We start from the raw sequence: 17,207 nt of genomic DNA, 5'->3' as shown, positions 1-17,207 counted from the left end.
TATATGATTTTGAATAAATTCTGCTTCATATGAATACAAAAATAGATCTGCTAACAACGGGGCGCAATTGGTACCCATGGAAATTCCAAGAGATTGTTGGAAGACCTGGTCTCCAAAAACCACATAAATATTGTCAATCAACTCAAGCATCTTTAAAATATCAACTTCAGAGTACTTGTGTGTACAATCAGAATGTTATTTCACAAAATAACTTTGCAAATGACCAATGACAAGGTAAGTAAATTTACTATTTTTTTTAATACTTTTAATGTAAATTAATAAACATGTTACATGTAATTCTTATAACAAAAACTTTCTGTTGCTCTTCGTCCTGGGTTTATGATTGTGCAGATTGACTGGAGAACTTTCCTTTAGTTACCTGAGAGCCAGGTTCACCACCCCCAGGGTTAAAAAATACCGAATTTCTGAAACCCTTCTACACATCTACAGGACATTCTCAATCATATTCCAAAATATGAATGGGCTACTAGACGAAAAAAATGTAAGAGGAAATCAGGGAACCAGGATTTTGTTTCAAAAAGATGTCTTACCCAGATTTGGCCCCCAGGTTAAAAATTGAAATTTCAAAAATCTTTTTGCACATGTTCAAGGCACCATCAATCATATTCCAAAAGACGAGTTGATTCCTTAAAATGTTAAAGGAGTTGAGGAAGAAGATAATGTGACTGACGGACGGACCAGAATAACAACAGTATACCTGACTTTCTTTGAAAGTGCGGGTATAAAAAGGTACCATGCTAAACAAACCGACACACATTGTTAATTCTTTAGTAATCAACATGGAAATCGCAAAATGATGAGATGGTTTTGCATTATGGCCTTTTTTGTATTAACAGCGCCTGTTCACTTGCGTTTTTGAAAGGCATACTGTTCCGCCTTCTACTTTGCACTCCATGGCATAACGCCTTTCAATTTTTTTTTGTAGCAATTTGATCTTAATAGGCTTTCGTAGTTTCAACTTAGGAGTCAGAAGGCATGCGCACATTGCATAATATTGCCCAAAAGAATAAATAGATAGGGATATTCTCAAAGTATGTTTCGCTTTCTATATAAATACAGAATTTTCAAGTCCAAATCACTTGAATCCCACACTAGCATTACCGCATTTAAAAAGAGAATATGAAGATTTTGTTAAAACAAATTGCCATAACTACAAATGAGTCATTAGAATTCAGATTAAAAAAATTTTCCGCCTCAGCCATTTTGAAAATGTGCTTGTTCAAGTAAACATGGACGTGGATGTTTCATTTTAAATGAATCCTGGTGTGTCCTCATCATTTACCCTTAAAATCATATTGTTTATGGATGACTATTTATGGATATCAGGAAAGTAATGATAGGTAAATATCAAATGCTGAAAAAAGAAATGAATTCAGGTGAAATGAAACATCTGTTTTGATTGTGTTACTATTTATCTTGTTTTACTCGGTGAACTTGTCGACACTGTCTTGCAACTCATATAAGGATATTCATTGTTAAGATTAGAAATGTATCTTAGAGTTTAATTTCATATAGTTTTTGAGAAATTCAATACATTTTACACAATATTATATTGCTGACCTTGGTCAAAAGTGATTTGATTGATTAAACAATGTAGTCTTTGTTTGTAAGGCTCATAATTTATAACTTGGTTTAATTCACCATCCGGTAATCAAACATTTACCCAGAGTTCCCTTCCGAAAGATGAAGTGTTTAAACATGTTAAGCATTCCAGTCAATGGAAGTGAATTTAATTTACCGTGCCAACACTGTGTTACAAAACTTCATATAAATTCTTACAAAGATGTATTGCAGTTAAGTCTAGTAAATGTTCAACCAAGCTTCAAAAATATTAACTGCTGCCAAAGAGAAATTTCAGATTACTTCATACAGATGTCGACTCGAAATATCCCAGTGAACTCAAAATAAAAGACACTACAGAGAAGGTCAGATCCGTTTCATATTTGCATGCTTTACTGACTATAGACAATTGGGACCTACTAGTAACTAAACTGGATGAAATTATTTTAACATCATCATAACCAACTGATTCGATACGCAAGAGAATGCTCTGAATACGATCAATTTTTAAACCAAGGCAAACTACTGACAAATAAATTAATGTTATAATGATTTCATCAACTCCGATTATAATCAGCTTTACGCAAATTCTATAGTCGTTATTATAATGACTTTCTAAATGCAACCTCTGACAATGGTCATTTCGTATTTTGCCTGAAATGTTTCATACCATTTGTTAGGTCATTGTTTTTATATTAAATTTGTCTACTGGCTTGTCCGTCAACCTAATCAATGCATATCACGGTGGGTGTGACTGGTCAACAGGGGATGTTTACTCCTCTTAGGCACCTGATTCCACCTCTGGAATTTCCAGTAGTTTGTGTTCTTGTCCTTTTAATGATTCGAATTGTTCACCAGATTTTTAAGACTGTTTGTTTCTTTGTTTGTATAAAGCCTTATTATTTTAATCGTTTTTCAAAGGAGCTAGGATTTAATTCTGGAAATGGCAATTCATCTTATACCTATAACATCCTTTCTGGGGAGGAAATTCTTCAAAATCATATTTCAGTTTTGAAAATTTTTAATATCCCCGAAAACAAATTGAATTTGAATTACCATACTTATAATTGATTCCTAAACTACATAAATATCCTTACAAAGATACAAAGCGGGTTTCAGGAAATTTTCTATCAAGCCTCTTTCTTTGCTCCTAATTAAAATATTAACAGCCGTAAAGGAAAAACTTCATGAGTACTGTACACCAATATATTCGCGAAATAATGTTATTCAGATGTGGATTCTAAAAATTCCAAGGAAGTTTTATAAATTTGAAATTTCAAAATTTTCCCTAAATCAAAACGTATGATTTTTCAACACTTGCCAAACATTCCCCATGATATAAAGGTTTTTGACATCATAGACAGATAGTTTTTTCCAATAAAAATGGAACTTATAAATTTACTTACCTTGTCATTGGTCATTTGCAAAATTTTTTGTTTAAAACATTCTGATTGTTCACACACGTACTCCAAAGTTGATATTGAATAGATTCTTGGGTTTTTCATAACAATGTCTTTGTAGTTTTTGAAATTAAAGTCTTCCAACAATCTGTCGGAATTCTCATGGGTTCCTTTTGTAACTTTTTTGTATTCATGTGAATCAGAATTTATTCAAAAACTAATACAAGAGAATAATTAAACACTTGCCGTGGCCTTCAACATTTAGATATATCGACGACGCATTAACAATTAACAACAGTTACTTCCATTCATATGTCGACTTGACTTGATATATCCAAGTGAACCTGAAATAAAAGATACCACAAAGTCTTACACATCTGTTTCATATTTAGATATTTTACTAGAAAAGACAGTAATGGTAACCCAAGAACAAAAGTTTATGATAAAAGTGATGACTTAAATTTTTCTATTGTCAACTTCCCTAATTTATTGAGCAATATACCCTTATAGCCTGCATATTGAGTTTATTCTCCCAGTTGATTCGATATGCAATTGCATGCTCTATGTATGAACAATTTCTAAAACGAGGCAAGCTATTGGCAAACAAGCGGAGGAAACAAGGATATCAACAGTCACGTTTAAAGTCAATATTTGGCAAGTTCTATAGTCGATACAATGACCTTGTCATCAAATACAATCTATCATTAAGTCAAATGCTGACAGACATGTTTATACTAATTGTAAGGCCATTATTTACACACTGAATTGTCGACATATTTTTCCGTTAGAACTTTGCCAGATCATGACAAGGAGCACACGATCGTTTGACAGGGAATGCTTACTCCACCTTGGCACCTGATACCACATCTGATGTTTTTAGAGGTCCGTGTTTGCTCTGCTGATTTGTATTGTTTTAATGGACTTTTGAGCTTGGCTGGTGTTCGTTATCTCCATATTTCATTGATTACTGTTCGTTATCTTCACCCTTTTTTCTTATTGCTATTTTCATACAGCCAATAATGAAAAACGTATATTAATCCCCTTCTCCATACATAAAAAAGCGAACTGGACTAAACTTTACCTTTCAAATTGCGGAATGTCGTTTTCATGTGTAATATAAATTCCCTTTTTAGAGCATGTATATGGAATGTGCTTGCATTTGTGAGCTAGGGAGTGTGTGTGGGTGTGTGTGAGGGTGTGTGTGTACCCTGACTGAAAGTGGATCACAACGGATAAATAACAGTTTTTCTCATCCAAAATTTATGACTATTTCTACCTTTTTCTATGACTAACGAAGTAATATCTATTCCGTCAAAAAACTTCATGACCAAGCTACATCAATTGGTGAAAATTTGGGAAATAAACTTTACTGTTCAAAATCATTTTTGAAACGTTTAGAGACACTTTAGTTTTGATATTCTTTCTGGGAACATTTTCAAAATTCTATTTTTTACAATTAAAAATTTCCTGTGTTGATTTCAATAATCGAAAAAATTACAATGTACTTAACTCTTCTATGTAGGAGATAAGAACATTTACTTGTCGTATGTGTCTTTATTGTGAATCAGTTTTTAGCAACATGTTTAATTTCTTATTTTTGTTGTCCTTTGAAACTTAAGACTCTATTTTTTTCTACTGTCCCTAGTGTATTACATGTATTGGAAAAAAAGTTTAATTGCTAATGTTCTGCGAGACATTTTGTAAATAAGTCACATCCTTTGCATTGGATTATTAATCTGCAAATGCAGGGAGACTCAAATATAAATTCAAGAATAGCATGATCTATGAAAATATTTTATTGTCTGTTAAGATTTTTAATACCCAAAATATGATGTTTTTATTAGTGCAAAAGGGTCACACAATATTTACGCGCATTATAAAATATTCAAGAGGTTAATATTAAATTAATGAAATAGTACTAGTATTTGAATTATTTTGCATAAAATAAGTTTATTTTAATAATCACATCTGGTTAAATATGTTTGATTTTAAAGTGAGTGAAATTAAACTTAAATTTAAGTGCAGAAAGATCAAGTTCATTGTATCCTTGCTCATTAATTCAGATGCACAAAATTTTGTTTGTAATTTTCAGTTACACTAAATGATTCTAATGGATGATTATATAATGCTTCGCACAAAATCTTTGATATGACTAATGTAAGGAATTACATATCTCCATGACTGATCTTTGCAGAAAATACCTGAGGGCATTTATGCTTAAGATGAAGAACTTGCTGGCAGTCAACGAACAACACTGTAATCCGAATAACACGACCAACAGAGAAAAGCTGTAGTAAAACGTCCTCAAGTAAAAACAGGTATGGCTTTTGCATGTAGCGATGACTCCTTCATATGTAACAAAGCAATAATCTTTTTAAAATACTTGTTATGTTTGATCTTGGTGTAATGATGAAATTAGTAAGATATGTTAAGGATATCCGATCCTCAGCCAGGAAGGATAACTCTTAAATTTATTATTTTATTCAAAAAGTCTCAAAATGAAGCTTGAAAGTGAGATCTTTTCGTGCAACAATTTCCATTTTATGCTTCTTAATTAATATGATTCAAAGTGCTTTGAAGTCTTAGAAACGGTCTTGTAAAAAGTTGACATTTGTACCCCATAAAAGAAAAAATAAATGAATTTATTTTTTAGAGAAATCGAATTTCCTTTAGTCTAGCATTAGGTACCACTGCTTATTAGCATGATATGAAATTAGATGTGATATGTGATGTCTAGCAATGATAGCACAAGCTTTTTTACACTATGTATTATATGACAATTGGAATAAAAAGAACTAAAATACTGTACAAGCAAAAAAAAAAAAGAAAAAAAAAGATGCAATTTTCTCCAAATGCCCGGATACCTATATTTTTCTATCCTAAATCAATTTAGTTGATCAATTTTCAATTAGAAAATGCATAACTGGTGTTTTCATTCGCATTTCCTGAAAATATATTTGAGATTTGATAATTTTCCCTACATAATATGATTTAAAACTAAAATGATGACTTTGAAGAAATTCCATGGGTAAATTCACGTTACTATGTGAAATCAGACATTTTTGTGAGCATTTTCAATTACTTTAAAGCTGATTTTCAGAACCTGGGGATTGGACTTTCTTAAATTAACCAATATTCAATTCAGACTAACAAACTTTTTGATAAATGTTGATTCAAATCATAGTTCTATACTAGAATTGGTCAAAACATTTTCTTCAATTTCAGAAATACACACTTCTTCGATAAAATGGAAGAACAGTCATGTTTAGTTTGTGGTCTGGACTTTGAGCTCTTCGAACGGAAGCCCCATTTTCTGCTTTGTTGTGCAAAAAGTATATGTAGCCAATGCTTGTTAAAAATTCTTGAAAATGAAGAAATTAACCAAAGGTGTCCAAACTGTAGAGCGGATATGCCAAAAGCACTGGATGATTTCATTTTGAATGAAGGCATCATTGAGATATTGAAATTTGAACAATTTGGAGAAGTGAACTGTGAACAGTGTAAAGAAGGCAATGATCAGATAGCAGTGAAAATGTGCAAGGAGTGCGGACTGATATGTAGAAAATGTTTAAGTTGTCACGATCACATGAAAATCTTCAGTAGTCACGAATTAAGCCCTATACCACTGAATAAGTGGTCAAACAATCTATCTATAGCATTTAGAGCTCCTTTGTATTGTGATAAGCATAAACAGAAACTTGAATCTTTTTGTAGGCTTTGTGGGGAAGCAGTTTGCTCAAAATGTCTTGAAATTTCTCACAAGGATTGTCGAAACATGATTTTTCCAATAGATCATGAATTCAGAAATATACTACAGTCACTGATGGATGATTTAAATCAGATCGATTTCACTAAAATAAAATCCTGTCAAAAATTAAAGGACACACAAGAATGTCAGCTAATGGATACAGACAGGGAAATAGAGGCCTTAAAAGAACAGTGTCTGAATACATTGGAAAAAAATTTTGATGCAGTGAGAACAGGATTCCGGGATAAAAAACAGAGATTTGAAAAAAGTAGTAGTAATATTATGAAACAATTAGAAAAGCTGAAAAATTACCACACAGATCTGTTTAATTTCCTAGAAAGAGCATCATCACTGCAAAACAAAGTTGGATTTTTGCAGTTGGGGAAAAAAGTTAGAGATGGCATTGAGCATCTGAGAAAAAAATTGGAGGAGGTAGATACTATTGAAGAAATTGACTACCTAAGCTTGACCAAAGACATTTTCAGAGAATTACAATTAGCAGTAGGTGAGGACTCGTCAGTAGATTTTGCGTTAGACGTTGCTGAGAACGACAATGCTTATCCTTCAATTTTAAACATTTTGAAGCAATATCGTCGCTCAAAAAGAGGGAAGGAAGAAGGCGAACAAACAGTGGAAGGTAAATAGACTACGTTATACAATAGATAATCGGAAGGTAAGTAGACTACGTTATACAATAGACAGTCATCGAAATATAGGAGGAGCATATTATCTGTAAGTACTGTGAGGTAAAAAAGGTGAAAATAACGAACAGTGATCGATCTCTCAAGTCTTTAAAACAATACAAATTCGTAAACAAGGCATGAAACACGGACCCTTGGAAACTCTAAAAGTGGGTTAAGGTGTCTAATAAGAGTAAGCATCCCCTGTCGACCGGTCACACCCGCTGTGAGCCCTATGTATTGATCAGACAGACGGAGCAATCTGTAGTCAAACAGTATAAAAACAATGGCCTAACAATACTGTTATAAAACATGTTAGGTCTCACACATGGAAAGAATTTAAATATATATGCCTATATAAATTTTATAACATTAACAAATTAACTGAAAATAATAACGAAATTAAGGAAGCATTGACAAACAAAAATTGATTCAACTTTTCAGCTTTAATAGAGTTACACGTTGACAAACAGGCTACAGACCATCCAGAAAATTTTATAATGTGCATTTTAAAATAGAGTTTCTAAGTGGAACAAGGTGTGATGTCCTATTTATATATGAAATATCAGAATAAAATATTTTTTTTTTTTTATTTCTGCAGTGTTTTCTGGACATCCTGTTTACCGTGTGAAGTTTAAACCAGATAATTTTCCAAGGTTCGAATATCATTTTGAACTGGTCCAAAAACTAATTAACCATGAAGAATCAGTGAACAGTGAAGTTATAACTCCTGATCTATCTGAAGCTCTGCATGCTACAATTCTGGTCGCTGGAAGGGTTACAACAGACAACTTAGAACTTCTAAAGCCACTGACTGCTAATAAACTTGATGAAAATGAATTCCCATGTAAGACTGATAAAATAATTATTTAATAGTTCTTTTGTTCTAATATTTTCTAATTTGACAACGAACTGGAAGCCCGAATATATTATTGTCACAATCATTTAAAATGAAATTCTGCAAAATAAAAAGTTGAAATTTTAGTTGCTTGCTTTATGACTATATTTAAATCGCTTTCTGTTACAGCGTCCCAGGGACTGAGCCATGCAATATTGATTTATTTTATTGGTTTCCATGGAGCAGAAAACAGAAGCCAAAGTTTAGCAGAGGTATTTAAAAACGGTTCTTTGTCAATAACACTGATATTGCCCTACCTAAACAACGAGCTTGAAGCCAACTACATATCAAATGTTATTTAAGTAATAAACTCTCTCTCTCTCTCCTTTTGATTTTTTTTATGGTGTGATCAAGCAATTGGCTTAAATTGCGTAATTCTTTGAATCAACGCCGAAGGCAAAAAGGGAAAACATTGAAAAGTTAAACACTTAACAATTTAAGAGAAAATTATTTTAAATATTTTTTTTTAAATCTTTATAGGAAAAAATTATCAAGAGCTCTAAATGGTGTGTGTTCGTAACATCGGAGTCCGAATCAAGCGAAGATTACTCAAGGCTTAAGGAAGACGGCCGTTTCTCGGTTGTATTCCACGAGGCAGATGCAGTATGGGATAATCTGACTTCAGCATTAGAGCTTTCTCTTATAGACTATCTTACACTATCTCACTATCGAAAATTGAATTCACTTTTTCTAGCAGACAGTGACGCCATCATTACACGTATTCAAAAATGCTCTTCGTTTCCTGGGATAAAGGCTGGACAGAAGTCGAGAGAAATTCCAAGGGAAATTAATATCATCTTGGAAAGGTGAGATGTCTCTCTCTCTCTCTCTCCATGTACTTCAACAGATGTATTTTTAAAGTCAATAAGTCTCAATACTTTGAAGGATACATACTACATTACAAGTATTTGCAAAGGATTTTTAGACCTTTGCAACCTTCTCCTGAAACCAATATATAAACTTTATAAAGTTTTTTTTTTCCAGCTTTCAAAATTGAATGTTATTGCCCATAACCTATTTTCTGAAAATAAGATGTTACAATTATGGCACACAATTTTTATTTTAAATTTTATAGAAAGATTTGCTATTTCGTAAAAAAAAAAAAAAAACTATACACTGTAGTAAGTTATATTTTTTATCATCCTTATAGGTTTAAAAAACATATTGTCAAATATGGCTTCCATTTCGAAGATTTTCGAGTGATTGTGGATGAAAGTTACGAATCTGATATAAAAAATGCATTTGAAACAGTGACTTCAACAGATTTTTGTAAAATTGTTGTAATAACTGAACAAAATTTAAAAGAGCAAGTCAAACCGTTTGCCGGATATCAAGCTCAGGGAACGAAGCTGTATCAGTCACTTTTGGAGGACAATTATGGGACTCTTGGCTGTCTAGCAATACTGAACCAGGAGCGCGTGGTTGCATTATCATGCAGACATGTATGCATAGAGAACAGTACGGTATATATAGAACATGAATCAAATGAGCGAATACCTGTAGGAAGATGCCTTCAAAATCGAAAGGGAGAAATTCAAACAATTCAAAGCGATTTAGCAATTGTTGGAGTTAATAAAGAGGTAGAAAAAGCCTTCTCTAGTAAGGGACTCCTAAATCACAAGGGAAAACCAACAAAGGCTGAAGTGTCTCCTGAGGAAGACAGTTTGAAGTTCATTGACGACATTGTTCATAAGTTAGGTGCATCCTCACAATGGACACAGGGTAGAATTGTTTCCTCAGAAATCATCGGGAATGTAGACGGTATTATTGCAGTTAAGGGGATGAATGATGAAGAATTCGGTGAACCGGGAGACTCTGGTTCCATAGTGTTTCGAGAATCGTTTAATACGAGGGATAGAAAGCTTGAAGTCATAGCTGTGCTTACCGCTGGTAGATATGAGGCTAGATCTGACTCCGACGAAGAAAAGCAAGAAGAAAAGCAAAATAAACACGATTCCAAGTTAAATCTGGTTGTATGCTCGGTTTTTAAAAATGCTTTTGACATTTTAAAGAAAAACGACCCATCTTTGGAATCCATTTCATTTTTCAACGATTGATATGTTTCATGATTTTGTAGATTTTGCATAAGTAATACGTGTAAAACTTTTTATTTCAAAATAATGATGCCTCTGAAGAGAATAGAGTAGCAAAGTTTAGGCTTTCATACTATTTAGAATAAAATTTAGAGAACTATTCTCTGTAGTAGAAGCCTAAGGTTATTGCTGAATTCAAACTGTTTGTACTTGTATACCAATCATATTCCTAAACATGATTTACAGACGGGTTCTGGGAACCAGGTCGTTTTTTGACCCCAATTGACCGCCAGGATGAAAATGAAAAATTTAAAACTTGATTGAATATCTACGGGACACCACCAATCAAATGCCAAAAGATGGATTGGCTGGCGCTTGAAATGTAACAGTTCTGGAAAACCGGTGTTTTCGACACCCACCTAGCCTCCAGGATAAAATTCCAAAACCTTATCACGCATTCACAGGACACCATTATTCATATTTCAAAAGATGGTTTAGCTACTTTGTAAAATGTAAGATTTCTGGGAACCAGCTCATTGTAGATATACACATCGTTTTTAACCCCCAGTTGCCTCCCCCACCCCCGAAGAAAATTGACTTTTCTACACGACACTAACAAATATTTTCCCAAATATCTTTTGCTCTTACTATAATATAAGAGCAGATTGAGAAAGAAGATTGTGACAGACGACAGACAGACCAGGACAACAGCAATAAACCTGGTTTACTTTAGAAAGTTCGGGCATGATTAAAAAATGTATTCAATTTGGATTTTTTAGGTGTCAAATATCAGTGTCGAGAGGAGGATTTCTGCCCATAGCCAGCTTTCCAACGGAATTTGTACTCTAGAGTAGGTCTTCCCCCACAGGGGAAATCTCACCCTACAGCCAAATTTATCCCTATTCCTTTCTCAGAATAGGCGTTTCTCTCTTCTATCCATGCTAAAATCATGTCTAAAATACATGTATTTTGCTTAAAGTTTATATGAAAATCAACTGATTTTTTTAATGAAAATATGAGTGTTTTCGACTCAAGCATCTCAAATTTAGTATGAAATCTAAAAATATATGGTTCCAATCTGGCAATTAAATTTTGGAACGCAGTTCGCAAGTCGCAATTAAAAGGTGAACTGTTTTCTAGAACGCAGAACGCAATTCAAAATTTTAATATCAGTTACGGGGTCTGAAATTTTGAGGGAAGGGCACTAGTTAGTGGTCAGTTACCACTTCTGTGAAAAATGATGATGTGTCTTTTTTTTTTTTTTAGCTTTTATGCCTACCATATAATACTAATTAAAAAAAAACATCGGGCTCGGAGTCATTGAAGACCTCTGTCCCGGGGTCTGAAATTTTGAGGGTAGGGTACTAGTGGCGAGTAACCACTTCTGTGAAAAAATGACGATTGTGCCATCTCTAGTTTCCGAGATCGATCCCTCAAGTTTTTATGCCCACTATATAATATATAGTGAATAAATATCGAGCTCGGGGACATTGAAGTCCCGTGTCCCAGGGTCTGAAATTTTGAGGGGTAGGGAACTAGTGGTAAGTTACCACTTCTGTGAAAAAATGGTGATGGTATCATTCCCCGTTTCCGAGATCGACCCTTATTTTTTTGTCTACTATGTAATACTGAATAATTATTTGGCCTAGAGATATTGTAGTCCTTTGCCCCAGATCTCAAATTTTAAGAGTAGGATGGTAGTGGTCGGTAACAACTTCTGTGAACAAATGGTGATGGTAACCTCGTTAGTTTTTTTAGATCTGTGTTTTGTTTTTGGCAAACCAAAACCGAATGCTCAAGTAACCTATTTTGGTCCCTTTGTCTGTAAACTTATTGTAAGCTTCTTGACATGGTGTAGCATCTAAATTAGCCCAATTAATGCCAGCAAGGGTCAGGTGGGCAACAATAGGGAATCAAAATTTTACATAGGAATGAATCAGATATTTATATATTTATTAAAATTAATATTCTAACAAAATCTGAACAAATCTTTAAAAATCTACTCCTCTACGACGAGAACAGATGAAACACATCGTATATGCAAGCTTAATGACATATATTATTCAAATCATGGCCCCCGGGGTTAGAGTGTGTCCATGATTGTGGATGATTTTACATTGAAATACAGATACATGTATATTGAAATAATGAATAATGAAATCTTTTCAGGAACAATTGGACCAGCACAGATGAAACACAACATATAACCGTTAGCTTGAAGACATTCCAAAGTTGTGCAAATTCCCTTTTTTGGACCCTGTATTAGAGTTTGCTGAAATTAAGATCAAATTTTACATTACATGCACATAGGGAAGGAATTTTCTTCTCCAGAACTTCAAGGCCATTGTAGTCACATTGATATTAATGCATGACTATGTTGTATAGATTCAGTTACCTCCTCTAGTTAAGATGGGGTCATAATAAATTTTCATGGAAATAAGAAAGAAAGAAATCTTTTTAAAAAAAATCTCTATGGACAACAGGGCTAAAGTTTCTCAGGCTTGCGATGCTGCCTCCTGTTTTATGTGTTAGGAATAACATGAAGCCATTAAACTTCCGGGTTGAAAACATCGAAGAATTGTACAACAGGGATAAAATTTTAAAGTGTCGGATACTATGAAGTTAATCTCAGCGAGATCCGTAGAGACTAAAAATTTTGGTCTGGTGTCTCTACGAGACACCAGACCAAAATTTTTAATCTCTACGGATCTCGCTAAAATTATCTATGAATTATATTCGAGACACATTGGATATTATTGTCAAAAACTCTTAATTAAAAAAAACATGGTGATGTCGTATTTTGAATTTTAAGATCCGCCACTCGAATCTTTGATCCTTTCGCTATGATCCGAATTTTTAAACACCAGGCTCAGAAATACTGAAGACCTCCTAACCTAGGGGACTTAATTTTTTTTTTAGTGGGGATCTGGTCGTCAAATTTAACCAACCACTTCCGGAAAGATTTCTGGAACAGAACGGCAATTAAAGGTCACCTGAGTATAATGTAACGCTATAAAGGATCATGAGACTGAATATAAAATAAATCAAAATTTAAATGCGCTGAAAAATGAAGCTGTTATACCCAAAAGCAATAGAAATATGAACAGAGTGAACAGAAATCAGCAACATAATTCATTTAGTGCTCAGTAACAAATCTTAAAAGTTTATCTATTTTCTTGCCTGTACTTGCCCCAATTGGTTACTATTCCCATGCGGACTTAACAAAACGATAGTTCTTGAGCACTATTAGTAAACCTATCTCATTCACTACCACACTGGTCTCTCTTAATCTTTGAAGAACATTTAATGAAGAGAGACAAAGTATTTCGTCCCATTTTTATTCAGCTATTATTTAGATCTCTACCTGACCATTAAAAATTGTGAAAGTACATTTTGTTATAAAAAAATTGTATAATTCTGTTATCCAGTTGACCCTACAAATACATTTACAGAGATTAATTATCATAGGTGAATAGCAAAGGGGAATAATTTCTGTCAATATAATACAAAATAATAAATTGACCAAAGGTGCAGAATTTTAAAAACCTGGTATAAATAATCTTGCTTATTACAACTTTATATACTCTGTTTCCCTCCGAGATATCCAGGTGCAGAAACGAACATTTTCAAAGAAATAAGGCATTTTCACTACAGATTTAACATAGCCCCATCCTAACACCAGAGCCTTTGACCCAGTGGCCAGAAAATTCACAATTTCGGAAGAAGCACCCTTGCTCATCATAGCCATGCATTTAGTATGTTTACTAAGTACCCATGGGCAGAGAGGGAGATTTTCAAAACCTATTGTATTTTTACTATACATTCAAAAGAGCCACATCCGAACACGAACTCCTGACCCAGTGGTTATAAATTTGAAACTTTTTTGAAGAGGCATCCTGTATCATCATAAACATGCAATTATTTTGTCTACTAAATTCTAAGGAACAGAGAAGATTTTAAAAAATTGCATCTACACTATATTTCATTTTCACTATAATTCCAGCGAACCCCCCCCCCCCCCACACCTAAACCCCTGATCCTGGGGTCACACATTTCACTATTTTAGAAGAAGCTTCCTTGCTGATCAACCCTAACACCAGAACCCCCTAACCCAGGGGCCATCAAATTCAGTTTTTGAAGAGACACCCTTGCTCATCATAATTATGAACTTACTATAGTGTTTACTTTGTTTAATTCCCAGTAGCAGAGAAGAAGATTTTCATAGAAATAATGTACTTTTACTATATAATCAAAAGAATCTCTCTTCCAACAGAACCCCTCACTGGGGCTAAAAATTCCACAATTTTGGAAGCGACAAGCTTACTCATCATGTCCATGCAATTGGTTTGTCTGCTAAATACCCAGGGATAAAGAAAAAGATTTTCAAAGAATTTAAGCTTTTTCATTATATAATCAATATGCCCACCGTAACACCAGGACCCCTTACCCAAGGGCCATGAAATTCACAATTTTGGAAAAGGCGCCCTTGCTCACCATAACTTTATACTACTACTTGATTTGTTTCCTTAAAGAATGCACTTTCACTATATAATCAATTGAGCTCCTCTCCCGCAGAACGCATCACCCTGAGGTCACAAATTTCACAATTTGAAAGAGGCACCCTTGATCATCATAACCATGCACTTAATTTAATATGCTTTATATACAGGGGGAGAGAAGATTTTTTTAGGGATTTATGCATTTTCTCTATATAATCATTAGTGACCCTTCCTAACTCCAGAATCCCTGACCCTTGGGCCATGAATTTCACAATTTTGGTAGAAGGTTCAAAGCACATTATAATCAGCCCCACTCCTAAGGCCCGGTGGGATCAGGGACCATGATATTTACAATGTTTGTTCCAATTCACTCGGAGATGTTTTGTGCCAAAATTGGTTGATATTGGTTCCTTGGTTTTAGAGAAGAAAGTGAAAGTGTTCAAACGTTAATGTAAGACGGGCGACGGACGAAAACAGATAGCAATACATGAACTAATTACAACATGAAGTAAACTCGTTATAAATGACCCCCCGCTCCAACCGAACAAGTAACCGCATAGTTACACTAACTTTTCTATCGTTCTTTTTAGAATTGATACTAAAAATATTTTAAATTGGAATCTGTGTGTGTGTGTGTGTGTGAGAGAGAGAGAGTGTGTGTGTGTGCGTGCGTGCGTGCGGGTGTGTGTGTGTGTGTGTGTGTGTGTATTACCAACTCAAAGCACAGGAAGAAAGGATATACATGTACAATTCATTCATGAGTTTAATGTTATTATTTATATTTAATATGGTAAAAACAAAAATGTTGGCAACGGAAATAATTTCTACTTATGTGTTTTTTTTTAATTCATGCATCATGTTCTTAGTTTTACTTATGTTGGAGAATGGTTTCCCTGATACAAGTATTCAGAATTTATACATATTTTTTAAAATAACAATTAAATTCAAAATAACGATTATTTCAGTAATTTGAACCAGTTTTTAAGCGATTTTGATAAAGTTGTATACCGAAATGTGCCATATTTTTATGTTGACATATGCTCATGTTTATTTATGTCTGACATCTTTAAAAAATGTTGCAACCTATAATATATTATACTTTTTTTGATTATTAATTATAATATTAAACTTTATTTGAAATCAAAGCATTTTTTCTACTTTCAACTAAAATAGTGTGATTGCGGAGGTACAGAGTGTTTCAGGTTACATTTCCCGACCTTGCAGTTTCCAAAAAAAGTTATGAAGAATTTATGAAAGGAATATTTAACAAGAATGTAAGGAACATAACAATTTAATATTATAGCTTAAATAAAGCTGGACCATTATTCTTGAAACAGAATTTTTTTTAAACCTCAGACGCATTATTCGTTTTTACGTCATTTTATTATGAATTCTAAACGGCTGCAGTGTATCTCAATCATAAACAGACTAGTGTGGGTTGTGAAGTCCCATAATGCTCGTTAAACAATCTGTTTTCTAGAAAGATGCTTCTCATCTGAGTATTTCTTTTGAAATCCTATATTCATTAGTATTGGCGATTTTCTGTTTGCATGGTACAGTTTAACAATATTAATACAGAGAGATATCTTTTACCTTCCATACCGTCCTATATTTCTTGTAATAGACAGAAAACAAATATTTTTAGCATTGGTATGGAAACACGGTCCTTAATATCTTAAATGTACATGTATGCATGTGCCTATGTAAATGTACATGTAATACATCTTTTTAAGATAAGAAGCTATTTTTTACAAAGCAGTTCATAAGGTAATAAAAATTTTTATATATATATATATATATATATATATATATATATATATATATATATATATATATATATATATATACATGTATATATATATATATATATATATCGTTAAACATAGGTAGGCGTTAAGACAGAAAGTAATTTGGCTCAATTACACGGTTTTTTTAATTATAGTGCAGAACTAATTTGAAGCATGATGGTACCATAGAATTCTTCATAATTCGGAAAGGGACGTTTTTAATTTCCTTTATCAAATATAGATTTTTTTCCCAATCATATTTATGGAGGAAGAATTTTAAAATTAAAAGAACATTTCGTTTTGAATTATATATATTGATATTTTCTATGTATTAAATATCATCTATACTGTTCATAAATCCTTCCTAGGGAGCTCCTAATTCCGTCAAAAATCATTAAAGCGGAACGAAATGCAACTTGATCTGTAACTCATCGAGATACACTCACATAACAAAAATCAGCTCAATATCTTCAAGCGTTTAGAAAAAAAGTGCGGAAAACCAAGTGGGACAGACAGACAGAGGGACAGCTATACAGACAGCTAGACAGACAGACGGACGGACAGACTCAGAGGAAACCTAT

At 33.4% G+C, this 17,207-nt stretch overlaps 1 protein-coding gene across 3 annotated transcripts; it reads left to right on the top strand.

Moving 5' to 3' along the window:
* The first annotated feature begins 1,270 nt into the window (after window positions 1-1,270).
* Window positions 1,271-10,543, top strand: LOC133182349 (uncharacterized). 3 transcript variants are annotated; one of them, XM_061317160.1, is made up of 7 exons: window positions 1,271-1,361; window positions 5,176-5,299; window positions 6,207-7,366; window positions 8,011-8,256; window positions 8,437-8,519; window positions 8,788-9,113; window positions 9,458-10,543. In XM_061317160.1, the coding sequence occupies exons 3-7, from the start codon at window positions 6,229-6,231 to the stop codon at window positions 10,362-10,364; spliced, it is 2,700 nt and encodes an 899-aa protein (XP_061173144.1). In that variant the 5' UTR covers window positions 1,271-1,361; window positions 5,176-5,299; window positions 6,207-6,228; the 3' UTR covers window positions 10,365-10,543. The 3 variants fall into 3 exon arrangements, with proteins under 3 accessions (XP_061173144.1, XP_061173145.1, XP_061173146.1); XM_061317161.1 differs by lacking the exon at window positions 1,271-1,361 and adding an exon at window positions 1,857-1,946; XM_061317162.1 differs by lacking the exon at window positions 1,271-1,361 and adding an exon at window positions 3,846-3,863.
* The last annotated feature ends 6,664 nt before the right edge of the window (window positions 10,544-17,207 follow it).

Source organism: Saccostrea echinata, unplaced genomic scaffold, assembly GCF_033153115.1.
Source record: "Saccostrea echinata isolate AGI-Se365-2 ecotype Australia unplaced genomic scaffold, CSIRO_AGI_Sech_v1 ptg000009l, whole genome shotgun sequence".
Classification (NCBI taxonomy): domain Eukaryota; kingdom Metazoa; phylum Mollusca; class Bivalvia; order Ostreida; family Ostreidae; genus Saccostrea; species Saccostrea echinata.
Note: the sequence above shows the minus strand (reverse complement) of the source record. Positions and strands in the feature narration are given on the sequence as shown.

What these genes read in the sequence shown, in the direction of transcription:
- LOC133182349 (XM_061317160.1), top strand. Translation starts at nt 6,229, where the DNA reads ATGGAAGAACAGTCATGTTTAGTTTGTGGTCTGGACTTTGAGCTCTTC. An exon ending in TGATGAAAATGAATTCCCAT is followed by an intron (nt 8,257 to 8,436) that starts GTAAGACTGATA and finishes TTTCTGTTACAG; the next exon opens with CGTCCCAGGGACTGAGCCAT. An exon ending in GAAGCCAAAGTTTAGCAGAG is followed by an intron (nt 8,520 to 8,787) that starts GTATTTAAAAAC and finishes AAATCTTTATAG; the next exon opens with GAAAAAATTATCAAGAGCTC.